The sequence below is a fragment of the Mobula birostris genome, chromosome 2 (genome assembly GCF_030028105.1).
Source record: "Mobula birostris isolate sMobBir1 chromosome 2, sMobBir1.hap1, whole genome shotgun sequence".
Taxonomy (NCBI): Eukaryota; Metazoa; Chordata; class Chondrichthyes; order Myliobatiformes; family Myliobatidae; genus Mobula; species Mobula birostris.
This window is the reverse complement of record NC_092371.1, coordinates 144,875,625-144,902,640: the sequence shown is the minus strand read 5'-3', so window position 1 is coordinate 144,902,640 and position 27,016 is coordinate 144,875,625. Positions and strand designations below refer to the sequence as shown.

Here is a 27,016-nt window from a genome sequence, read left to right as displayed (position 1 = left end):
TCTGGCCAATCATAATTCCCAAAATTACACGTTTAAAAAGACATTAGTTTGTTTAATAGCCCCATGAGCAAACATGAGATTAAGCTGATGCTGGTGGAGTGGGACAATGTTAATTTCATCTCTCATTTCCAAATATTTAGTAATCCCTGCTCTCAAATAACTCCAAGTTTCTGACATAAAACAAACAGAGCACTTACACTTCTAATTACGTCCAAATACAGACGACCCACAAAGTTAAAATTTCACACTAATGCAATTTAGTGTGAAATTCTAAAGATGACGCAGAATAATAGAACTTTATGCTTTATACTGACCTATCATGGGATATAAAACGTGAAAACATTTTATATTGATACAATAAAAAGTGGAGGACCACCCAAACTAAAAAGAATAATAGTAATTACTGTCTATGTAGGCACTGAATTTTACTACCAAAAATATGCCAAATGGCTTACTTAAAAAAGAAATCTTCATTCCAACAATAAATAGTAACTATATAGGGTTTACATCCTGGTTTCAGAATGTTGCATGCTTTTTTTAAAAATGTACAGTTAGTTACCAACCAATTTGTCTGTGGCAAACACTGATTGATGGTGTAACAATGGTAAAAAGATACAACTTATGAAGGAAATGGGATGAAAAGTTCACCATCTGCTTCGTGATGTAAAAGAAAGTGAAAGTTGCCACACTCTTCAGTCTGATGGTTTTCACTTTGGAAACCATGTCATTTAGTCCAATAGTTTACAAAGTGGAGATGAAACCCTTGGGTGAGTCACAGGACTTTTTTTAAATGGACTGTTATTTCCACTTAGCTAAACAAACACTGACTAGAGAACATATTGTTGGATCATGAGAGTGAATTAACTGAGTTGCCTGAAAACAACTTTAAAAGTCATCAGAATTTGTTCACTAAAATTCCTCCATTCACCCAAGCAACTAACAGTCTCAATTAAAAAAACCAAAGAGACAATGCGATTCACATGTTCATTTTGTGCAAAGCCTATTTCCTGGCATACTGGAAAATAGGCTTGCTTCAGCTCCTTTGCATGTGAAGTGCCAACTATGTCCTTAAAACAAAATTAAGGCAAGCCTTACCACCATGTCTAACAAGTGACAAGGACTGACACATTTAGTCCTCTAAAGTGATGAAAAGTGCAATTAAATATTGAAAACAATTTGCCAGGTAGCTTGCAGAATCAGTGCATAGATGTGACATCAACATTGATTTTGCTTTCAATTTAGCTGTGCTTAGAGTGACAAAAATAACAGCATTTCTTAATGCCAAATCAAAAAATAGCTAATTTATCAAATAGTAAGAAGATAGAAAAATAAATCAAATTCCTTGCATAAAATGGCAGATGAGGGAGGATTGGGAAGGAGTACTGACACAAAATTATCATGAATTACTAGTGCAGGAGACAAATACAAAATAATATCTTACCAAGGTGACCACCATTAAGGCCCATGGTATACAGAGCATCCTTTGTCCACAGAACAGTGTGAAACCTCCCCACAGCAACTCCAATCACAGTTCTTCCTTTAAGGTTTTTGGGTTGTACCTTTACAAACATTTTCAAATATGTATTTGCATAAATACTAAGCAAAGAAACAGTAATAAGGTCCATACTTATCCTAAATTAGCAGACTCAAAGATGAAACCTTTTAAAGCACAAGTTCTAAAGACTCGTGGAATTAAGTTCAGTACAAAATCTTAATTAAACTCATTTCAAGCTATTTTAGAACCTGCTATAAAAACCTATTCTCTTGATTTTATAAACAAAAGTGAAATTATACAGTTTAAGATTCATCAAGATTGACATATTGTTTAAATTTAGCAGTTATGGAGAATTTTCAAATTCAACATTTAAAAAATGCATAAAACTTAAACAAAAACTTCTTGTTGCAAATTAGAACGAAACACCAGGAATACTATTAGCTTGTAAAAGTAAATATCCAGCAAGATAAGTGCACAGTAAATACTTCCATAGCAAGGTCTCATAATACTTTTCTTTTTGTTATAAAAGTACTCCAAAGTAAACTGCTTGCTCTTTCCCCATTAGTATATGTCTTCTATGCTCAATTACATATCAACTTACCTCCTGAAAGTTCCTGTCTTGAAAATAATATGAAAAAAGGCAAATATCAGAATGGAATTCCCACCTTACACTAGACAGATCATTCAAATTAGTACTGAGAAAATTTCCTAAAGTCTCTTAAAAGCTTGGCAAAACTAGAAGTATCTATATTCCCATCATTGTACACTTCAAACAACTTTTGAAAAAGATTTACCAATTGTGCTGCTACAATTTCTAGTTTGCACAAAGGTGTGCAAAAGTTCAAAATTATTTATCATCAAAATACATATATGTCACTATATATTACCCTGAAAAAACTGGCCTATGATAAGCATCAATTCCACTTTGACAGTACCCTAAAGAACTTGCTGTGATTACCTGTCTTGGTAAGCTACTGCTGGCAGGGGGAGGTACGATGCCTAGCTGATTATAAGTATTCAGTCCAAAAGCATATACAGATCCATCTTCTGTCAATACAACGGTATGATCCTTTGCAGCTGCCACCCAAGAACAACGGTGGCTTGCTAATCCTTCCACCATTCGGGGAACCTAACAAAACAGCATATACACAGCAAATTTTATTCAAAAAAATTCAGTAAAATGGTTTACATGGATCTTTTAACAATTTCAGCAAGCAGCTTTGAAAAAATAATAAACTCTGAACCTGTTTGAATGTTGCCATCAAAACAACTTCTCACACATCATCAGCAAAACTAGAAAGCTTATGTTAACTTCAGGAAGGAGGAAGAATGCAACCATGTGCCGGTCTACATTGGGATGTTAGTACCCCCTCCCTCATTCAACAGGTTTAAATTTCCAGGCATTAAAATATTAGATGACCTGCACTGGGCTCAACACATAGGAAAGTGCACCATTACTTTCATCATTACTTTCTTAGTAGCTTACACAGATGTATTATTGTAAGTATCCCAAGTGGCTACATCATGGTCTGGTATGGCAATATGAACACGCAGAAATGTAAGCTGTGGAGAGTAGCGGAACCTGCCCAATACATCATAGACACATATTTGCACCTTGGTATCCACAGGAGCACTGCCTCAAGAAGGCACCACAATTAAAAATCCTCACCACCCAGGCCATGCCACCTATTTGTAGTTACCAACGGGCAGGAGGTTCAGAAGCCTGAAGTCCCACCCATCAGGTTCAAGAAGAACCTCATTAGACCAAAGAAGAGTACAGCACAGTATAGGCCCTTCAGCCCATAAAGTTATGCCAACATTTAACCAACTCCAATATCAATCTAATGCTTCCTGGTAACATAACCTCCATTGTTCTTTCATCCATGTGCCTATCTAAGAATCTTTTAAAACTCTGTAATGTACCTGTCTCTACCACTACCCCTGAAAGCACATTCCATGCCCCTACCACACTCTATGGGTAAAACAACTTACCTCTGACATCTTCCCTATACTTTCTTCCAATCACCTTAAAATTCTCTGCCTTGGCATTACTTAAAGAGGAGATGTATAAATGCATGGTAAGTAAATGAATTGAGGGGTATGGAGATACGAGGCCAGCTTAGGTCAGTATTATTCATATTAAGAAGGGAGACAGGTATGAACAGCATGATTGCCTACACCTATTTTCTTATACTCTTGTTCTTCTGATCTATAATGAACATAGGAACACCTACTTAATCTTTCCGCAGGGTACTCTCTCTGTTCATACTCTAATACATAAATTATGTTCTCTTTTCCTAAAAAGTATAAAAGCTACAAAGAATAAAAACTGCACATAACTGTAATAAATATCTTTTTTTTTAAATTTACATACAAGGTACGTTTGTTCATCTCCATGCCCAAGGCGCCCTCCCTGACCATGACCGCAAGTATACACTTGACCTTTCTGGGAGAGGAACACAGAATGGAACTTGCAAAGCACAACCTGGAAGGTATTAAAAACAAAGTAAATAATTTGAAGAGTAAAGACATTTTTGTTGTTTTAAATTTTACATCTCTGAGTGCTCAGAGTCTCGTTGGGTTATGTAAATTAGTTTCCATTTGCAATAATAGAAAGCAACATCTTGACTTTTTTACAACAGCAGCTTCAAATTTGGTTTGATTGGCGTTTTCCACAAACCAAAATGGGTAGAATAAATTTGATGTAACTTTAGCAAAACAATACAATTCTAATCCAGTATAAATTAAAACGTGCATATTAAATAAGAAATGAAAGGCGTGCCAATCTACACCTCAAGTCATAAACTTCAAAGAAATTAGTTTTCTGATCAGTCTAAAATGAACCTTCCCTTATCTGGAGACCATGCAAGAACCTAATGCAAACACCTACACAGCAATCTACCCGGACAAGACACCTCAGAATCTCAAGTTATTTTTCAGCTAGATCACCTGTTGTTGTTTCAAACACTAAGTACAAGTCCAAACTACTCAAACTTTCCTCATAAGGTAAATCCCATGCAGCAATCTAGTAAACTGTCTTTGCACTGCCTCCAAGACAAATAAACGTTTGCTTAAATAAGAAGACCAAAACTGTACACAGTAATCCAGAATGGTCTTACCAAAGTGAGATCTATTTTTACTGAAACTTGTCCAATTGGAACATACCTAGCTTTCAACTAGTCTTGTGAACAACCTACTAAAAAGCAGTCCAAGAGTAAGGCAGTGATCTGAAGATTTTCTGAACAAGCAAACCATTGGCTAGTTCAAATAACCAAGACATGTTCTGCATTTTAAAAATGCATTTGTGAATATCAAACAGCATAATACTTCATTTTGAATTACATGCTAACCTATTCAAAACTTAGCAACATTGATTTCATTCACCTCACAAAACACTACTTCATTTCATAAAATGCACAATTAGCAAGTTCCATGTCCCTTCCATGAAAATTTCATTTGGCTGAATTCAGCATCCTTTCCAATACTGTTACCAGTAATGCCTATAAATAAAGTATTTGAAGTCAACTACAAAAAGCAAAACACAGCAATTATTTTTCCAGGCAAATGCTGAATGCTGTTCATAATATTAGTGAGACTCTACCCAATCTGTTCAACTATATTGATGTTGAAATCCTCATTCATGCCCTAGTTGTCACTTAGTTATTGCTACTTACTCCTAGGTGGCTCTTTCATTCTATGGTCCACACATCTGAGTTGATCCAAAACAATGATTCCCCTGTTTTAATTCACCATTGCTTTCAGATGCAGTTTGTTTCTCAGTTAAGTTACTCCATGATTTTGCAATACATCTTTTTCAAATCTTCCCCTTCCAGCCATGTCATGGCCACTCTAATCTCCTCCAGTCCTTCAACCATTAATTCTCAAATTCTGGCCCCCTTCACACCCTTAAAATTAAGCTCTCCAAGATTGACGACAATGCCATAAATAGCCAAAGCTCAAACTCTAGAAGCCCAGTTCTAGGTTTTTCCACCTCTTACTGATCATTTGAAATACTCCTCAAGACATACTTTCTCAAGCTACCCCACAATATTGACTCCATATGATTCAGAGTAAACATTTCTTTCATAATTCCCTTATAAAGTACCTTGGGATATATCACGTTAAATAAGTACTCAAATTTTTGGTTTGACACAAAGAAATATATGCTTTATTTTTAAGTAACATTCAAATTTGAGAGATTTAAATCTCAAAGCTCAGGGGACTTAATAAAATCAATTTAAAGGTTAAATGTAACTTGTGTTGTTTTGGTTTTAAACATTTTTTTCCCCAAATACAGTACAAAGTACACACACAATTAAGTTAGCATTAATAGACCTTTCAGTCTCATGACATTTCAAAATGCCTCCATACTATATAACAACTTTTTTCTGAGGAAACAAAATCCAGCTGTTAATTTATGCAGAACATTCAGCAAGCAAGAAAGTGTATTATTCATGTGTTCAACTATTTTGTTTTGGCAAGAGTATTTGAGAGACAGGACCTCATTTGAGAGACAGGACCTCATCACATTTTGAAAAGTGACATGAGATAAGGTAGATCCAAGAGGAACACAGGGATAACTTAACTTTTAACTTAAAAGATGACACTTTCAAACATATAGCACTCGATCAATTTTATGCATCAACAGATTCTAATGATTTTGGGATAGAGCTTGAACTAACATACAGAGGGGAAAATGCTACCACTAAGGTAATAGTTGGAAAAATTATGGAATGTCTGAGGAGCTCTCATTTTATTATAACAATGGATAGTAAAACATAATATTTTTATCATAGAAAACTTTTTGTACCTGCTTAATATATGTCCCTGATCTTGAGAAGTAATCTAGAAGCTCAGGGTGATGTTTGCTTTGTTGGTTTCCATGACCAAGAGTAAAATTAGTGTTGTTACCCCATGTATAGACTTCAGTAGGATCTAGAAAACAAACCTAAATATACATATCAGAAGTAAAATACATTAAACCACTCAATATAAAACTCAAACATTCATATCCAAATTAATTTATTTATTAACCCCAAATGCCTAAACACTTTTACAGAAAAAACTTATTTGTGTGTTTTCAAACTGGACACACTAGAGTCTGTGGTAGAACAAAGTAACCTACAGAAAATCCTGGCAATTCTGGACAATGTTTCTTACCCTCAGCATGTCACCTTGGCCGAACAGAGGAGCACTTCTAGTGATAGACTAAGGCAACTGGACTGCTTCAAAGATAGCTATATGAGATCACTCTTACAGTCAGCCATTAGACTCTATACTGAGTCAACCTACAGCCAGTGAAGTGATGACACCCCCCCCAAAGTTCAACTGTTTGAGAAAACTTAATTTTTATTCTTTATTTCTCTCCTAATATTTGTATATTTATGCATATGTAATGCTACTGTGACACTGTAATTTTCTTTGGGATCACTGAAGTATCTAGATATCTAAAGATAATCCTTTTGTAACTAACCAAACAAGACTACAGATTGCCTGCTTACATTATTTGCTGATGTCACAGCAGCTTACTCCCTTACCTTCTCTCTCTAGTCAATTTGTTAAGTCTTAGCTGAGGGCTCCATTTCTTAGAAGGATTTTCAATGAAGCTTGTCAGTTTGCATACAAGCTGGTAAGAGTAGATTGCAATGATGAATCTAAGCCAGTCTTGTACTTAAAATGTATACAAAAGTCATGAAGCAACCCCACTTTTAAAATGTCATTAAGTGCCTCTCCAATTCCAGTTGAATCTGGAGCTGGGAGATGGTAATACAACAGTATGCTCAATTTTCTTTTACTAAAATGTAAAAAAATTAATTAAAATATCTAGTCCTCAAAATGAAACTATAGAGAGAAAGATAGGTCAATACCAGTCTTTCTATAAATCACATATGATGGTCGATCTTTCATGGCCAAGTCGAGCGTACATAACCCTTCCTTATCCTGCAGATAAAGGCTACTCCCACCATGCTGGAAAACAATATGGAGAAATTGTATATTAGTAATTATAAAGTGGCATGCTTCAAAGTCAGATGTACAAGAAGCAAGGAACAATGAATCTTGAGAATGATATAATGAAATACAAATCACCAAATTACAATTTTAGTAATGCTACAAACATAACTCAAGCAATAGAAGGAGACCTACCAATGACAGTTAAGTTTACTGAGTTACAGTCAATGATTTGGTATTCTCCAGTGGTCTAGATTTTGCAAAGAATGGCTGTCAAGTTTGGAATTTCCACAAGGTTTAAGTTGACATAGGAGTCCAGTACAAACACACACGTTCCAAACATAGCACCAGTAATTTCTCAGTCTGATGCTGGACTCCTATGTCAACTTAAACCTTGTGCAAACAAATCTCTCACCAATTTCAAACAAGGAAAATAATTTCAAAGAGCTAAGATGTTACAAAAATCAAGCCTCTCTTGCATCATAATAAAGAAATAAACATCAATTTATCTCTGTGTCATTGGTGACTGCCTTTAGAGTTACTTCAAATACACATTTTAAATGGCTGTAAAATTTGAATTTTAAAATTTCCACAACCCCACAGAAGACCTTAGATACTTAATTAAACTGAGGGCTGAACATTCAACAATTTATTTTGTCTGTTTACTCCAGTCAGCGCAACACAAGATGCAATAAAAGAAAACTTCCGTATTACAAGATCAGGAAGTTAACCACAAGAGCGGACTCTTGAAATTATTAAACATACAAAATCAGAAGAGATTACAATACCTTCAGAAGAAACATAGCACAATCAATGTGCCCATAGAACATACTTCTATGCAGAGCTGTCCATCCAGATTCTTTATCCTTCACAGAAGGATCAGCCCCTTTTCTCTCAAGGAGCCAACCCAAAACTGACCTTTTACCACAAGAAGCAGCCATGTGTAGAACAGTTCTACCAAAGCTATCCTTTAGGGAAGCTGCATTGTAGCAATAAGATGAAAGGAAGACCTTATTCTGGCCTTCAGTTCCCTTCGTCATCACCGAAGTCACATCGAGGGCATGCTGCAAAGATCGGCATTTTGGAGTGCAGTCAGCAATCATAGAATTCATCCTGTCTTCACAATCCAGTCTTTAAAAAAATCTTAAGGCTAATGGAACTTGATGCCTAGAAACCTCCAGAGCACTAGATTTGTGCTTGTGTCGTTAAAAACACCGCACTCTAGCAATTCTGCACTCTTAGTTACATTAGCTCAGTACATGGAAGCAGCAAAATACTGCTTTTTTATATTATAAAACATTATATATACTATGGCTCTCTGTTGCAATTAAATAATCAAAAATAGAAATTTAGTTAAATCTGTGGAAAATAAAAATTGTTGTAAACTTCCAGTCAAAATATATCCATTGCACTCTCCTAAATATTGTTCCTTTGAAGCCAACCACCACAGGGGAAGGGAAGCTCCCCTATAAATTCTTCCTTCTTTAAGCCTCCATAATTGCAAATGCTACCTGTAAAGAAAATAAAAGCAGATCAGTGTCATCTAAATATTTCAAAGTATTGTTCCAATTTACTGCTTTATAAAGAAAAACACTTATTTACCCACATAAATTTCGATAGGGTAGCTTTTACAAAATTGTGGAACATGAAGAGACTATTTCTCCACTTAAGCTGCCCCACCATTCATTGAGTGATGCCAGAATACAATAATCAAGGCCCAATGGTGAGTCCATATAGTCATTTGCCCCCATTTTTTAAAAATCGTTTTGTCAATTAAACCTATCAACTTCAGAGTTAACTTTATTGTTAGCCTAGCACCTATTGGCATTTGGAGACACAAGTTCTATAATTCATCCACCTTGGAAGATTTCACACTCAATGCACTTCTTAGTATTGTACTTCTCAACTGCCTAAAATGGAGAAAAGCAACTTTATCCCCTTAAAACCTCCAGATTCATTCGAAGATCGATATATACTGGTATCTTCCAACTTGGACTTTGGACAACTGTGGCACAACTTTATCTGCCAGATCTTTAGAATTAAGCAGCATTTTATTGGCATCCTCTGATGATTTTCTGCACCTGTCTGTCATTTGATTATTCAACTGGCAAATCCGTTTACATGTGCTGCAGTACAGAGAAAATCCTGTCTTGTATACAGTACACACAGATCAATTCATATCAGTGCAAGGCAAAATAATAAATGAGTGCAGAATAAATGGTTACAGCAGAGAGAAAGTACAATGCAGATAAGACAGAATGGAGCAAAATCACAATGAGGTAAACTGCAAGGTCATACGTATTAGGGAACCATTCAGGTTTTATAACAATGTGACAAAGCTGTCCTTGAGCCTAGTGATACTTGCTTTTAGGCTTTTATATCTCAAGTTGAACAGAAGGATAGGGAGGACAAAACGTCTGGGATCTCTGATTATGCTGGCTGCTTTACTGAGGCAGCAAGAAGCATTGAGCTCACAGAGAGGAGGCTGCTTACTGTAATGTGATTTCCGATTGCGTCGTCTCTGATGTGGGGCGACAATTACGTGTCGGGCGGCACCTAATTAATTAGCATGTTTATTTCAGCTTCTTTCTTAAAGATGTGCTATGTGCCTCAAGGCTACCGCTGCATTATCCGCAAATCGCGGAGTGGTGGGACACTGGGGTGTCACCTCGTTATCTGTTTCCATTAGAGCAGGCAGCTCATCTTCTCCTATGACTGCCTGCCTCGATGTCGAAGGTCGAGGTTCATCGTCTGCTGTGGCCGATGCAGAAGGCTTGCTTGACTGCTGAGCCTCGCGCATTTTTCTATACAGTTCTTTGCAAGGACTCAAACCATTCTGCAAATATCCCCTTTCAAAATTAAAGTCGTACTTTATCATTGCAGCAAAAATCTCACGCAGTTGCTTCACGTTCAGTTCCTAGACGACTTCACTTTCGGTCCGTTCGCTACTGCATTCAGTTTCAATTGTTATCCTTTTCTCTTCCAATTGCATCAGCTCTTCACCTATCAGTTCTTGGTCATGGGATGCCAAAACCTCTTCAACATCATGTTCGTCAGCTTCCATAAGCCAAACTCACTTAGTCCTTACGTCCTTAATCACAATCGAAACGCTTAATTATGTCTAGTTTTACGCTAAGTGTAACATCCTTACGAGTTCTTTTAGGCTTTTTCTATACCTTAGAACTCATCTTGCAAACGACTGCTCACAGGCATGTGTTTAAGCAATGCCGGCTAGAATGCAGTTCCGAATCCGGGGGAGGGCGGCTGCTCGGGGTGCACGCTGATTTTCCCCGCGCACTGCTTTTTTTTCCTCTAACAGTGAAAACACCTTCTGAAAGTGAAAACAGGGTACTAATGTAGGTCTTTCATAACAGTGAGGTTTTGTAAAGCGAATGTTCGAAAAGCGGGGGACACCTATAGTGATCATGCAGTAGCTTCAGTGCCATGGAGAGAGGAGTGGCCATCACGGAGAGCAAGTGAAATCAACTCTCATCTCCACCAACCCCATCTTTTCAGTCTATCTGGGCCCAGAGCAATCCAACCTCGCACTAGGTCACATGTAGGGGCATCGGAGCTCCATCTGCAATACCCACAAACTCAGCTCATCCTCGGAACTTACCTTGCTATCGCTCGCCCCTTCACTGTTTGCAGCAATAAATTAACAATTTACAGTAAACTACCCGAATCCTTTTATAGAGCATCGATCTCTTTAATATTAAAGAAGGATAAAGACCCTGCTCAATGTGCACCTTAAAGACCAATATCCTTGTTAAATGCTGATGCTAAATTTTTTTCTACATTATTAGCAAACAGACTAGAAAAAGCACTTCCTTACATTATCTCAGAAGACAAACAGGTTTTACTAAAGGTCGTTACTCTTTTTATAATATTCGTACACTTTTAAACATTGTCTATACCCCGTCACAAAATGATCCTGAATGTGTCATTTCCCTAGACGCTGAAAAAGCCTTTGACAGGGTCGAATGGCCTTACTTATTTAAGGTGCTTGAAATGTTTAACTTCAGCCCGAAATTTATATCCTGGTTCAAGTTGTTATATCATTCTCCTATGGCCTCAGTTCGTACTAACTCTTTAAATTCATCCTTTTTTCCTCTTTTTCGAGGTACCAGACAAGGTTGTCCTCTTAGTCCTTTATTATTTGATATTGCATTAGAACCTCTTGCAATTGCTATTCAAGAATCTCCTAACATTATTGGTATAACTCGTGGTTTAAAGTCTCATAAAGTATCACTTTATGCTGATAACTTACTTTTACATATTTCTAATCCTCAAAAATCTATTCCTGCAGCTTTAGATTTACTAGCACAACTTAGTCTTTTTTCAGGTTATAAGTTAAATCTCAATAAGAGTGAACTTTTCCCGATTAATAAGCAAGTTCCCTTATATCAGAACCTGCTATTTAAATTGGTTAATAATCATTTTTCATATCTTGGGATTAAAATTACCTGTAACATAAGGATTTATTTAAGACTAATTTCCTACCCTTAATTGACCACATTACACAACTTTCATTTAAATGGTCTCCACTTTTTCTAACTTTGATTGGTCGTATTAATGCTGTTAAGATGTTTATTCTGCCAAAATTTTTATATATATTTCAGGCATTACCAATTTTTGTTCCAAAATCCTTTTTTGACAAAGTTGACTCTAAAATTTCTTCATTTATTTGGCAAAATAAAAACCCGAGACTGGGTAGAATACATCTACAGAAAGCTAAGAGAGATGGAGGTTTGGCATTACCTAATTTTAGATTTTATTATTGGGCAATTAATATTCGACACATGAAATTTTGGTTACTTGACCAAGATACACTATCCATTCCTAAATGGGTAGTATTGGAATTACAATCTGCTCAAGGTTATGCACTTGGCTCCATTTTAGGTTCTTCTCTTCCTTTCGATTTGAAACACCATAAACAGGTTTGTAATCCAATAGTTAAACATACTTTACGCATTTGGTTTCAATTCCAAAAATTTTTCGATCTTAATCAATTTGGGCTAGCGATTCCTATTTTAGGCAACATATTCTTTCCCCCTTCCTCTACGGACCGTGCCTTTCAAATTTGGAAGACCAATGGTATACCACGGTTTTTGGATTTATTTTCAGATGGCTCCCTTATGTCTTTTGAACAATTATCTAACAAATATAATTTACCAAGAATACATTTTTTAGATATCTCCAAGTTAGAAATTTCCTAAGTATCATATTTTCTTCCTTTCCAGCGTTACCCCCACATATATTTTAGATACTATAATTAACCTTAACCCGTGTCAGAAAGGTGTAACAGCTCTTATTTATAATACCATCATGAAACTTAGGAAAGCTCCATTCGATAAGATTAGGTCAGATTGGGAAAAGGAATTGGGCTTTACTATTTTGGCGGATGACTGGGCGCATATTTTACAACTAGTCAATACTTCCTCTATCTGTTCCAAACATTCCCTAATTCAATTTAAAGTTGTTCATAGAGCACATACGTCTAAAGATAAATTAGCTCGTTTTTATTCTCATATTAACCCTCTTTGTGATAGATGTCATGGGGAGATAGCTTCCTTAACTCATATGTTTTGGTCCTGTCCTATTCTGGAAACTTTTTGGAAAGACATTTTTAATATTATCTCAAAGGTATTGAATACAGATATTTCTCCCCATCCTATTACTGCTATCTTTGGATTACCTAAAACTTCCAGTAATCTTTCCCCTTCAGCCCGTAGAATGATTGCATTTCTTACTTTAATGGCGAAAAGATGTATTTTACAACACTGGAAGGAGATTAATGCCCCAACTATGTTTTTTTGGTTTTCTCAAACGGTACTATGTTTAAATTTGGAAAAAATCAGAAGTAATCTTTATGATACTTCAGTTAAATTTGAACAGACCTGGAGATCTTTTATTCAACATTTTCATTTAATGTAACTTTTTTTTCCTCTTTGACCATATTTACATTCCCTTCTTGGTTTTTAACTGTTATTAATGGAGGTCGGGTTTGAGGATGTGATTGTTTAAGTTGTTTGAGTCTACTTGATACCTAGTTAACCCATTGCTTTGCTTTTTTGGTTAGTTGCACGGTGGGTTTTTTTGGGGGGGGTCTTTTTTTGGGTTTTGTCTTCTCTTTATTGATATATATGGAAAATTAGTATACTACTATATTACCTCATTATTTTATAAATAAACTGCATTGTTTGTACTTTTTTTATGTATTAATATCTCTTGTAAATATATATCGCAACAGTGTATTAGTTTCTATATGTTTTACCTTTTGTGTACTAATTCAATAAAAAGATTTAAAAAGAAAGAAAAGAATTTACCACAGAAAAGGAATTTTTAGTGATGTTTTTAGACCAATTTCATATTTCTTAACTCCCAAAAGCTGTGATTTCATATTTCTTAACTCCCAAAAGCTGACCTCAATTATAAACCTAGCTTGACAGAATGTATCAGATTAATTGGTCTACAATAACTTAGTTCCACCCTTCCTTTTCTTCATAATATAATCTTCTGGATTGAAAAAATATACACTCAGTATTTTTAAACTTTAGCACAGAGTTTCCCAATAGACAAGTTAACTATAAGCTCATATTTCAAGTATTAACAAGGTTCTCATTTCCTTGAAAATCCTGGACTGGTAACCACCTGGGCCTGGGAATTTGTTACTCCATAAAATGTTATTTATGTAGTACTGTTACATGGCTGATTCAATAGTTACTACAGAGTACATGAGGGAATTTGAGCAGCTAGACTAAATTAAAAAGCAGAACCAAAAAGGTGGCTATCTGTGGAATACTACCTGAGCTACATGCAAACTGGCATAGGGTCAAGAAGATTACAGAGTTAAATGCATTGTTCAATGATTGGTCTGGGAGAAGTCAGTTTGAATTTGTGGGAAATTGGCACTAGTATTGGGGAAGGAGGGAGCTGTACAATGAGGCACGCTCCACCTGAAACGTGATGGGACCTGGATCCTAGCAAATCGCATAACTAGGCTGTGGTTGGGGCTATGAACTAAATATTGGGGGGAGGGGGGTTATTCGAGAACAGATTGGAGAAGTATGCATAAAGTAAAAAAGAAAAGTGTGGATAAAGATAAAGCAAAAGATCAAAAGAGAGTAAAGCAAGAGTGGACTGAAGAAAAGTCGTGCAAAAGAGTAAAAGATCGCAAGATTTTAAAAACACAATGAGCGTAAGGCCACTTTCTTTGAATGCTGTAGTATTCGAAACAGGGTCAGTAAACTTGTGGCACAAATCACTACAAAGGGGTATAATTTAGTGGCCATTAGAAAGACGTGGTTGCTGAGTAGAGAGGATTGGGAATTAAATATCCAAGGATATCCGTTAATACGGAAGGATGGGCAGTAAGGTAAGGGAGATGGTGTAGTGCTCTTAATTAAAAATGAGATCAGGGCAATAGTGAGAGATGATATAAGATCTAAGGAGCAGAATGTTGAATTCTTCTGGGTAGAGATAAGGAATAGTACAGGGGAAAAAAAAAATCACTGGTGGAAGTGGTCTATTGGCCACCGAATAATAACATTACAGTGGCACATGCAATAAACAGAGAAATATCTGAGGCATGTAAGAATGGAACAGCAGTTATTATAGTAACTTTAATTTGCACATAGATTGGGCGAATCAAGTTGGTCAAGGCAGTCTTGAGGAGAACTTCACAGAATGCATCATGATGGCTTTCTTGAACAGCAAGTACTGAACCTACAAGGAAATGTGCTGATCTGGTTCTGTACAATGAGACAGGTAAAATTAGTGATCTTGCAGTTACAGATCCTCTTGGAAAGAGTGATCACTGTATAACTTGAGTTTTTCATACAGATGGAGGGTGCAATAGTTCAATCTAAAACCAGTGCATTATGCCCAAACAATGGAGACTACAATGGGATGAAGGATGTTTCGGTTAGCGTAGACTGGGAATACAGACTATATGGTGGAACAGTTAAGAAACAGTGGAAGACTTTCAAAGGGAATTTTCAGTGCTCAACCAAAGTATCTTCCAGTTAAAAGCAAGAACAGTAAAGGTGGGGCGAGCCAGCCTTGATAACTAAGGAAGTAAAAGAAGGCTTCAAACTAAAAGCTCGTGGTACAAAGTCACCAAAAGTAGGAGGAAACTGGAAGACTTTAAAAAGCAACAAAGAACCACTAAGCAAGCAAATAAGAAAGCGAAGTTAGATTATGAAAATAAACTAGCACAAAATATAAAAATGGATAGTAAATATAAAGCAGAGTGGCATGACAGCAGTCCCCCACCCTGCTCTCATGACTCTACCCCTCCCCCACACGAAACCACCATGGTGGGCTTCACGGCTGAACAGGTGAGAAGACAGCTGAAACGTCTCAACCCAAGCAAGGCTGCAGGGCCAGATGGTGTCAGTACCAGGGTGCTCAAAGCCTGTGCCCCTCAGCTATGTGGAGTACTTCGCCATGTATTCAACATGAGCCTGAGGCTCCGAAGGGTTCCTGTACCGTGGAAGACGTCCTGCCTCGTCCCTGTGCCGAAGACGCCGTGCCCCAGCGGCCTCAATGACTACAGACCGGTGGCATTGACCTCCCATATCATGAAGACCCTGGAGAGACTTGTTCTGGAGCTGCTCCAGCCTATGGTCAGGCCACACTTAGATCCCCTCCAGTTCGCCTACCAGCCCCAACTAGCAGTTGAGGATGCCATCGTCTACCTGCTGAACCGTGTCTACGCCCACCTGGACAAGCCAGCGAGCACTGTGAGGGTCATGTTTTTTGACTTCTCCAGTGCATTCAACACCATCCGCCCTGCTCTGCTGGGGGAGAAGCTGACAGCGATGCAGGTGGATGCTTCCCTGGTATCATGGATTCTTGATTACCTGACTGGCAGACCACAGTACGTGTGCTTGCAACACTGTGTGTCCGACAGAGTGATCAGCAGCACTAGGGCTCCACAGGGAACTGTCTTGTCTCCCTTTCTCTTCACCATTTACACCTCAGACTTCAACTACTGCACAGAGTCTTGTCATCTTCAGAAGTTTTTGGATGACTCTGCCATAGTTGGATGCATCAGCAAGGGAGATGAGGTTGAGTACAGGGCTACAGTAGGAAACTTTGTTACATGGTGTGAGCAGAATTATCTGCAGCTTAATGTGAAAAAGACTAAGGAGCTGGTGGTAGACCTGAGGAGAGCTAAGGTACTGGTGACCCCCGTTTCCATCCAGGGGGTCAGTGTGGACATGGTGGAGGATCACAAATACCTGGGGATATGTATTGACAATAAACTGGACTAGTCTAAGAACACTGAGGCTGTCTACAAGAAGGGTCAAAGCCGTCTCTATTTCCTGAGGGGACTGAGGTCCTTTAACATCTGCCGGACGATGCTGAGGATGTTCTACGAGTCTGTGGTGGCCAATGCTATCATGTTTGCTGTTGTATGCTGGGGCAGCAGGCTGAGGGTAGCAGACACCAGCAGAATCAACAAACTCATTCGTAAGGCCAGTGTTGTTGTGGGGATGGAACTGGACTCTCTCAGGCTGGTGTCTGAAAAGAGGATGCTGTCTAAGTTGCATGCATTCTTGGTCAATGTCTCCCATCCACTACATAATGTACTGAGTGGGCACAGGAGTACATTCAGCCAGAGACTCATTCCTCCAAGATGCAGCACAGAGCATCATAGGAAGTCATTCCATAATTTACTGGCATAATTTACATATTACTATTTAACTATTTATTACTATTTTTCTATTACTATTCTATTACTATTTATTATTTCCATGACTATTACTATTTACTAACAGTAGTATTACTATTACTATTTACTATTTATGGTGCAACTGTAACGAAAACCAATTTCCCCCGGGATCAATAAAGTATGACTATGACTATGACTATAAAGTGAACATAAGTCCCTTGCAGGACGAGAAGGGGGAATTGATATTGGGTAGTGAGGAAATGCCAGAGGCTTTGAATTACTATTTTGTGTCAGTCTTCACGGTGGAGGACACGTTTAACATGCCAAAGAGAGATGTTATAGATGCGACGAGAAGTGAGGACCTCAATACAACAACTCTCACTAAAGAGGGAGTGCTGGGCAAACTTATGGGCCTGAACCTGAACCTGGACCTGATGGAATGCATCCCAAGGTGCTGAAAGAAATGGCAGAAATTATAGCAGTGGTTTTGGTGATAATTTACCAAAACTCTCTGGACTCTGCTCAGGTCCCGGCAGATTGAAAGACAGCGAATGTTATACCACTGTTCAAAAAAAGGATGTAGGCAAAATGCAGGTAACTATAGGCCAGTTAGTTTAACATCTGCAGCTAGGAAAATGCTTGAAAGCTATCATTAAAGAAGAAATAGCAAGGCAACTGGAAAGAAATGGATCCATAAGGCAGATGCAGCATGGATTCAGCAAATCCTGTTGACAACTTACTGGAGTTCTTTGATGTTATTTCGAGCGCAGTGGACAGAAAGGAACAGATGGATGTTATTTACTTGGATTTCCAGAAGGTTTGATAACATACTGCATAAAACACTTATCTACAAGGATGCATAGTGTTGGGGATGATAGAGGATTGGTTAACTAATAGAAAGCAGAGAGCTGGGATACATGAGAGTTATTCTGGTTGGCAGTCAGTGGTGAGCGGTGTGCCAGAGGGGTCAGTGCTGGGTCCGCAACTGTTCACAATATACAGTTCAGGAAGAGGGGACCCGAGTGTAGTGTGTTACGTAACTGGCAACAATGAATATTAATCGAGACAGATTTTATAAGAACAACCAAATATTTATTTAACACGTATAAACGATAAGGAAAAAAAAACAAAGGAGAACTTTGACCGGAGGTTAAACAGGTACGCAGCCGTTCATCAACTCCACTCGGCTATGGTTCTTAAAGCGTTAAGTGCGGAAACAGTTCTTAAAGCAATAACTTCGAAAGTCCAATAGTCTTACACGTTCAATCGGGAGAGACTTCTCTGGAGAACCATTTCTTCGCCAACACACCTTTACTGCCCGTTCTGTCCACAGGATTCCCGATGCCAAAAATAAACAGTTTAAAATCGACTGACCTTAAATTCCTTTTAGAGAGAGAGAGCCTTTGTGCATGAACTCATTGCGCTATTGCAAGAGTTATCTCAATGCAGCTTCTCTTCAACGAAGACTCAATAAGGTCGATTCTTTATTAAACTGCCAACCGATGCCGACTTCTCTCGATCCTTCACTTCGATAAATTCTTCACTCTCCCTTCAAAACTGTCGGAATTGAGTAAATTGGCACTTCCAGCCACAAATTTCCAGTCCAAGTAATATGGAATCATTCAACAGAACATACAACCATTTTAAAAATGAAACTGCATCACAAAAACAAACGCAACAGAAACAGAGATACAACACGTTCTACCTGGAAATCTCCAAACTCAAAATCCCTACTGCATCACCTGAGTCGACCCTTATATAGTCACAGGGCACATGTCATCACGTGACCTCACAATGGCAGGAAAATCACATCAGGTGACCTCCAAAAGACCATTACAGCATTCTCACAAAAAACAGATCTCCTTAAGCATGTAACACCTCCCTCCAAAAACAAAAATTTTGGTCTCTTGAAGAACAAAAATTTAACAATTTATACAAAAAAACAAAGGTATAAAATTTACAAAATACACAATATATACAACCTTATCTTTCAGCCCTTTACAAACTAATGTACAGTAGGAGTGTTACAAATGATAAAATATCACTCCAAAACAAAAAACAAATTTTCATTGTATATTTAGCATCTAGACAAACAGTCAGCGATCACATTATCTTTACCCTTGATATGAGTGATCAAAATATTATACTCCTGTAACATTAAACTGGATTATTAAATTGGAGTTTAATTTCCTTAACCCTTTTCCTTAACAGTCACAGTAGCAACCTCTCTCTCATAATACGGTTCACCAAATACAGGAATTGGTTGCAGTGGGGCCACTGGAGAAACCTGATTAGGTTTACCAACAATTTGACATGTATGACACGTTCTACAAAATGTTGCCACATCTTGTCTTAAACTAGGCCAATAAAAATGTTTCGAAACTTTGTTCATAGTTTTCTTTACCCCTAAATGACCACCCAAAGGAATACTATGAGCCATAGTCAAAATCTCATTTCGGTAAATTTTAGGAACAACAACCTGATGATTAACTTCCCATTCCTCACCAGCGAGAATTGTAGGCGATCTCCACTTTCTCATTAATACCCCCTTTTCAAAATAATATCCAACTGGTACTTTTCCAATTTCACTATCTGGAAGAGCTTGTTCTTTTAGTTTAACTCTCAGTATCCCTACCCTGCTCTGCTATCATCTCCTTCCGAGATAAAGGCAAATCTTCCTGATCAGACTTACCACCAAAATCCTGATCAAATAAGGTAGGTAAGGAAGTTTCTGATACATCCTCAAAATTCGAATCTTGATTTGAACTGTCATGGGTAACAACCTCATCCTTTACATCAGTCTTTTTAGCCATAACTCTTGTCACAACACAGGAAGAATCTGTGTTAGAATCCCTCTGTGGTTCCTCAGAATTTGAATTTATTGTCAAATGCACTTCAGGAAAAACTTGTCCACCTGCTAAATCATTCTCTAACAAAAGAGAAACATCATTCACAGGTAAACTGGACTGTGTTCCTACTTTAACAACGCTTGTAACTAATCCTGACCTTAAATTTACTCTATGTAAATGTACTGGCCTAAGGGCACTCCCTACTCCGCTTATATAATTTACCTCACCAATGTCAGACTCATCACTAAATCTTAATACACTATCTAATATTAGTGATCGTGAAGCTCCAGTATCTCTAAGTATCCTTATCGGTACTGCATTGGATCCTTCTTTCAAGGATACAAATCCTTCTGTTATAAAAGCCTCATATCTCTTCTTAACTTGGTCAGACTCTGACACATATTCAGCAATATTTTCTGAACCCTGTGGTTTTACAGGTTTTCCAATATGCTGCACACAAGCATCTGGGGCCACTTCTTTCTCTTTCCATTTCAATCGGAAGCAGTTAGCCACTACATGTCCAGGTTTCTTACAATAATTACAAATAATACAAAAATGTCTTTCATTCACGTCTCCCTTCATCATTACTTTTCTCACTAACTTCAAATTTAATGCCTGATTTACCTTGACTCTCTGTGCTAGTTTTCCTTTTAAAAAATTTACCTGGAGAAAATTTATTCTTGTGAATTAAAACATACTCATCAGCCAATTTAGCAATCTCCTGCAATGTAGCAGTGTCCCGTTCATTTAAGTATGTTCTCACTTCAACAGGAATGCTTCTTTTAAATTCCTCCTGCAAAATCAGCTCTTTCAATTTATTATACTCCCCATTCACATTTTTAGAGGAAACCCATCTCTCAAAACACACAGATTTCTCATAGGCAAATTCCACATAAGTTTTTTCCACCGATTTCTTTAAACTTCTAAATCTTTCTCTATACGCTTCCAGAACCATCTCGTATGCTTTTAATATATTCTCTTTAACAATATCATAATCCATTGCTTGCTCAGCATTTAAAGCTGTATAAACTTGTTGTGCCTTGCCTTTAATTACACTTTGTAACATCACTGGCCATTGGTCCTTTGGCCACTTTAAACTCAAAGCAACTATTTCGAAATGCTGAAAATATGCATCCACATCAGCTTCATTAAATGGAGGAGCCAAAACAACCTCACGACTGGCAATAAATTGTTTTGTAGAACCAGAAGACTGATTCCCAGACCTTATTTTCTCCATCTCCAGCTAAAATTTCCTCAGGTTTTCAGCTTCTCTTTCTCTCATTTCCACTTTAAATCTTTCAAACTTTAACTGTTCAAGATGCAACTGCATTTCCAGATTACTCACTGGAAACTTATCTAACACCTCCTCCTCAAAATATTCTAAATTAATATAATGTTCAGCAATTTTTCTTTGTATGAAAGCCTTGGTAGAATTTCTCGTAATTCCTTTAATATCCAACTTCTTATCCAACTTCTTCAATCTCCAATACCACAGGTTTTCTCGCATTCTCTAAAAATTCCGAGTCAGGTGTCTTCAAAAACTCATCACTATCCATTGTTGCCGAATACAACACACACACACCAATCAAACCAAAAAAAAAAAAAAAAAAATCGGGTATTCCCTTTTTCCAAATCAAAATGGCAATTACCAGCACTTAAACTCAAAATCGGAACATATCACGGCCGAGCCCCCACAAAATTATGTTACGTAACCGGCAACAATGATTATTAATCAAGACAGGTTTTATAAAAACAACCAAACATTTATTAAACACGTATAAACGATAAGGAAAAAAAACAAAGGAAAACTTTGACCGGAGGTTAAACAGGTACGCAGCCATTCATCAACTCCACTCGGCTATGGTTCTTAAAGCGTTAAATGCTGAAACAGTTCTTAAAGCGATACACTCAGATATAGTTCTTAAAGCGATAACTTCGAAAGTCCAACAGTTTTACACATTCAATCGGGAGAGACTTCTCTGGAGAACCATTTCTTTGCCAACGCACCTTTACTGCCCGTTCTGTCCACAGGATTCCCGATGCCAAAAATAAACAGTTTAAATCGACTGACCTTAAATTCCTTTTAGAGAGAGAGCCTTTGTGCATGAACTCATTGCGCTATTGCAAGAGTTATCTCAATGCAGCTTCTCTTCAACGAAGACTCAATAAGGTCGATCCTTTATTAAACTGCCAACCAATGCCAACTTCTCTCGATCCTTCACTTCGATAAATTCTTCACTCTCCCTTCAAAACTGTCGGAACTGAGTAAATTGGCACTTCCAGCCACAAATTTCCAGTCCAAGTAATATGGAATCATTCAACAGAACGTACAACCGTTTTAAAAATGAAACTGCATCACAAAAACAAATACAACAGAAACAGAGATACAACACGTTCTACCTGGAAATCTACAAACTCAAAATCCCTACTGCGTCACCTGAGTCGACCCTTATATAGTCACAGGGCACATGTCATCACGTGACCTCACAAGGGCAGGAAAATCACATCAGGTGACCTCCAAAAGACCATTACAGCATTCTCACAAAAAAAAACAGATCTCCTTGAGCATGTAACAAGTGTATCTAAATTTGCTGATGATACTAAATTGAGTGGAAAAGCAAATTGTGCAGAAGATATGGAGAGTCTGCAGAGAGATATATAGATAGGTTAAGAGAGTGGGCAAGAGTCTGACAGATGGAGTACAATGTTGGTAAATGCGCGGTTATCCACTTTAGAAAGAGAAATGAAAGAGCAGTTCATTATTTAAATAGTAAAAAAATTGCAGCATGCTGCTGTGCAGAGGAACTTGGGAGTGCTCGTGTACAAAACACAAAAACGTTGGTTTACAGATACAGCAGGGTATCAAGAAAGGAATGGAATGTTGGTCTTCATTGTTAGAGAGATTGAATTTAAGAGCAGGGAGATTAGGTTGCAACTGTACAGGATATTGGTGAGGCCGCACTTGGAATACTGGTGCAGTTCTGATCTCCTTGCTTGAGGAAGGATATATTGGCTTTGGAGGCAGTGCAGAGAAGGTTCACAAGGTTGATTCCAGAGATGAGGGGGTTAGGCTATAATGAAAGATTGAGTTGCCTGGGACTGTACTCACTGGAATTCAAAAGAATGAGAGGAGATCATATAGAAACATAAAATTATGAAAGGGATAGATAAGATAGCGGCAGGAAAGACGTTTCCATGGGTAGGTGAGACTAGAACTAGGGGACATAGAACTAGGGTAGATGAAGGACAAAGATGAGGAGGAATTGCTTTTCCCAGAGTGTGGTGAATCTGTGGAATTCTATGCCCAATGGAGGCTACTTCAGTAAATATATTTCAGACAAAGTTGAATAGATTTTCGCATAGTAGGGGAATTAAGGGTTATGGGAAAAAGACAGGTAGGTAGAGATGAGTCCATGGCCAGATCAGCCATGATCTTATTGAATGGTGGAGTAAGCTCAATGGGCCAGATAGCCTACTCCTGTTCCTATTTCTTATGTTCTTATTGTCTTCTTGGTACAATAGAGTGAATTTACTGATTTTAAATTATAAAATTATTACCATCTGCTTTAAAAGGACAATCTAAGCATCATTTTTCCCTAATAGAAATATGGTGTATGACGACAAACCAAGTTATCAGAAGATTGATGCTAATGAGAGAGATAAGTAAGACAATGGAGAAACATTCAAAATGCTGATAAGAGAGAAGAGAGAGATTAACGAGAAAGAAACACATTTCAGAATATTGACAGACCGGTTGCTTTGAACCTAAACTGTTTTAAGTTTGATGGACAGGCAATACCCCAGCAGGGGGATAAAAAGAACAGGTTCACTAAGGCACGACACACCACGAGATCACGAGATAACGAGACCCTGGACAAGCGGTGTGCCCCCATAAGTTGGTGCGAGTTTGGAGGTCTGGTCACAGGAACTGACCATAGATGCACAGGGTGAAAGGGTACGATCGGCGGGAACCTGGTGTGTGTGTCCGCCCTTGCCTGGGTGCCGGGTTCACTGCGGAAGAACGGTTGTATCCGGAGCGGAGGGGTCACAGTTGATGACCACAGAAGACATAACAAAGGGTCCGCCCGAGAGGTCTGCTGAATCAGATTTGAATATCTCTCTCTCTCCAACGGCACAACAGTGATTACTGCGAACTGTACTAAGCTGAACTGAACTCTGCGTCACTTGAGACTGATCATTTTACCTCTAGACTGCGATAGAGCTTGGTTGATTCCTATTACCCTAGTTCTGTGTACATGTGTGTTTTATCATTGCTAATTGTTGCATTTATATCCTTACGATTAGAGTACTGTGTTACTTATTTCTTTAATAAAACTTTATTAGCTTCTGTTAAACCAGACTCCAACTAAGTGGTCCATTTCTGCTGGTTTGGCAACCCAGTTACAGGGTACGTAACAGGTGCATTCCAGTTAATTTGGACATATCGGGACCAGTACATTTTGGCCCAATTAAGTGGATTAGCTGAAATTTCAAGGTAATAGTTAAAAGGTATAAAAGACAAACTACCACTTAAATGAGTAGTAAAATATGTATTTAAATGAAATACAGAACAAATCAGAACACTAGCAATACATTTACAATACTATAAAACTAACAGTTCCTAATAGTTATCAGAGGAATTCATGTGCTATGTTCTTTTTATTGCCTGTAAATGAACAAAATCAGTGCAGACACCTAGTACAAACGAATGCATCCTTCATATCTTCATTTTCATTGTAACATTCAAAATGATTGCCAATACCTTCAAATTTCTCGTAGTTCCTAACTTAAAGTAGCAAATTTGGTTCGTTTTCACTCCTGGCTATTTCTAGCATTTCCAAACCTGAATGTTTGAAACCGCTGTGAGCAACACATTTCTAAGTTGTCTTACTCCTTACTTTATGCCAACTATCAGTGACAAAAATCACTGCTTTTTGAACACAAACACATACAACTGACGCTATTTAAAAATTGATTGCTCTAAGTATATGTAGTATCTAACAGCCACACAAGAGCACATGACTGATGCTAGTTAGAAACTGATCGGTAAAAGTCTCCCTAGTCCAATTAAGTGGTATAATGTTCCAAACAAACTAAATGAATCCCGGTTATTTTAATGATTTAGTTTTTGTTCTTTAAGTTTTGTCCCAAATAAATGGCTGCTCTGATTAAAGATAGCCCAATAACCAGAATCCACTGTATACTGAAAGGCAACTTTTTTTCAAAAAACTGATTAGAAATTGAATGGTGATAGTGTTCTTTTAATTTTCTATCTCATGCCAGTCGGTATTCAAGTGATGGCCTTATGATCCCTTAGCAAACTCTCAAACCAATATGCTGCGGTCATCAGTGCACATGCCCCACACCTTAACGCTTTAGAAAAGGCCAACGAAGACATTGACCTTGGGGGGGGGGGGGGTGGAATCCGAGACCACATTCCAATGGAAGAAACCATCACAAAAGACTTAACTGTCTGGTAAAGCGTAACCAAAGAAACAAGGAGGGCTCTCAAGTGGGGCGATCCTCCTGACAAAATGGTTATAAATAACACCGTTTCATAGGTGACACAAACCCAAAATGCCCCTATCTCCCTACCCCAAGAAATGACACCTGCTAGATCAAATCATCACCTAAGCAAGGGGCCTTACAAAAATCACTCATTCCGAGTGCCATCATTGACTGCTTGTCTGACCAATGCCTAATCCACTTTTCTCTCCATTAACCCCAAATATCAAAAAAGCAATATCACAAGGTCACTGGAAACCTACAAGATCAGTTCTTCTCATATAAAACTTCATAAAATAACCCATCAACTCAAGACTGCAGGAGCTACAAAACGTTCACAGCTCATTGAATTCTCTTAAGTCTGCAATAATTGGCTAAAATTAAGTCATGTCTCTCCACTCCCCCAAAAAAAACAGAACTAACTTGATAAGAATGACCAAGAGATCATTTTCCAAGAGATAAACACCAACACCTGTTGAAACAAGCACATTGAAGAATCAGCTAAGATCCTGTCTTTGATGCAATACCATTGACTGTATCCCAGCAACCTACTTGGGCTAGCTTCCATGATTCCACACTAATATTAAGCACTAGAAGTCATATTTCACTGGAAAGTGAATAAGACATTGAGAACAGATCCATCTCTGCTGAAATTTAAAATTCAACAATTAAGATTTTCTGTCACAAATGCACTTCACCCCCTCCCCCACCCCCACCAAACTTCTGGGAAGAGAAGGACATACGAAAAGAGATCAGCAATGACCATCAAGAAAGGGGACATCTGACAGAGAAGCCTCCCAGCTGTCTACCTTAGTAAAGTAATCCTCAACTACCTCCAGCCAATGGCTGAAGAGCTGTTCTCTGAATCATAGTGCGGATTCCATCCATCCAGAGGTAAAGAAGACATGATCTTCACTACACAACAAACCCAAGAAAAATTGAGGAAGTAGCATACAGCTTTCTTGACCTCACCAAAGCCTTTACTCTATCAAGCAGCAGGAAAGAATCCACTATCACAAGCTTGGCTACACAAAGTTCTCCATCTTTTAGTGCTCCATGACGGCACAATACTATGATATTAATCAGTCCTAAAGACCAGTGTCAAATAAGACGATAAATGCAAACCCAATTTTTCTTGACACAACATTGCATCTCAACTCTAATAGATATTCCTTAAGAGTGGAGCTAATCTTCAGAAATAATCTAAAATCTATGACAACTACACTCTAGAAACAATCAGCAGAGGTAAGGTCATCTACCAACCTGACCCAGTTGCAGCACACTGCTCAATGGCAATTAAAGTCCATGGCAAAACCCAGAAAAACTGATCACTTCTTAAATCTCCAATGCTACTTCTTGGCAGAGGCAGGTATCAATGAAAGTGGTAGTGAATTTCACATTGCCGGAAGTCATCGGTGAATTAAGAGAAAACAGTATCTGCTAAATGAAGATCAAGACCACAAGTTTGGCACAAAACTCACGGTTTGCTGGAAAGCATTGATCCCTGCCCTCCTATATGCTTCCAACACCTGGGCT

At 38.0% G+C, this 27,016-nt stretch overlaps 1 protein-coding gene across 3 annotated transcripts in view; it reads right to left on the bottom strand.

Annotated features, from left to right (window-relative positions):
- The window catches only part of ibtk (inhibitor of Bruton agammaglobulinemia tyrosine kinase), a 163,276-nt gene that overhangs the window by 114,116 nt on the left and 22,144 nt on the right, over positions 1 to 27,016 (bottom strand). For all 3 annotated transcript variants that reach the window (XM_072250091.1, XM_072250093.1, XM_072250092.1), the window contains exons 2-7: positions 8,233 to 8,955; positions 7,363 to 7,462; positions 6,306 to 6,430; positions 3,870 to 3,980; positions 2,454 to 2,624; positions 1,442 to 1,559 (exon numbers count right to left, since the gene is read on the bottom strand). In XM_072250091.1, coding sequence (XP_072106192.1) covers positions 1,442 to 1,559; positions 2,454 to 2,624; positions 3,870 to 3,980; positions 6,306 to 6,430; positions 7,363 to 7,462; positions 8,233 to 8,556 — 949 coding nt within the window. In that variant the 5' untranslated portion in view covers positions 8,557 to 8,955. The remainder of the gene's footprint in view (positions 1 to 1,441; positions 1,560 to 2,453; positions 2,625 to 3,869; positions 3,981 to 6,305; positions 6,431 to 7,362; positions 7,463 to 8,232; positions 8,956 to 27,016) is intronic.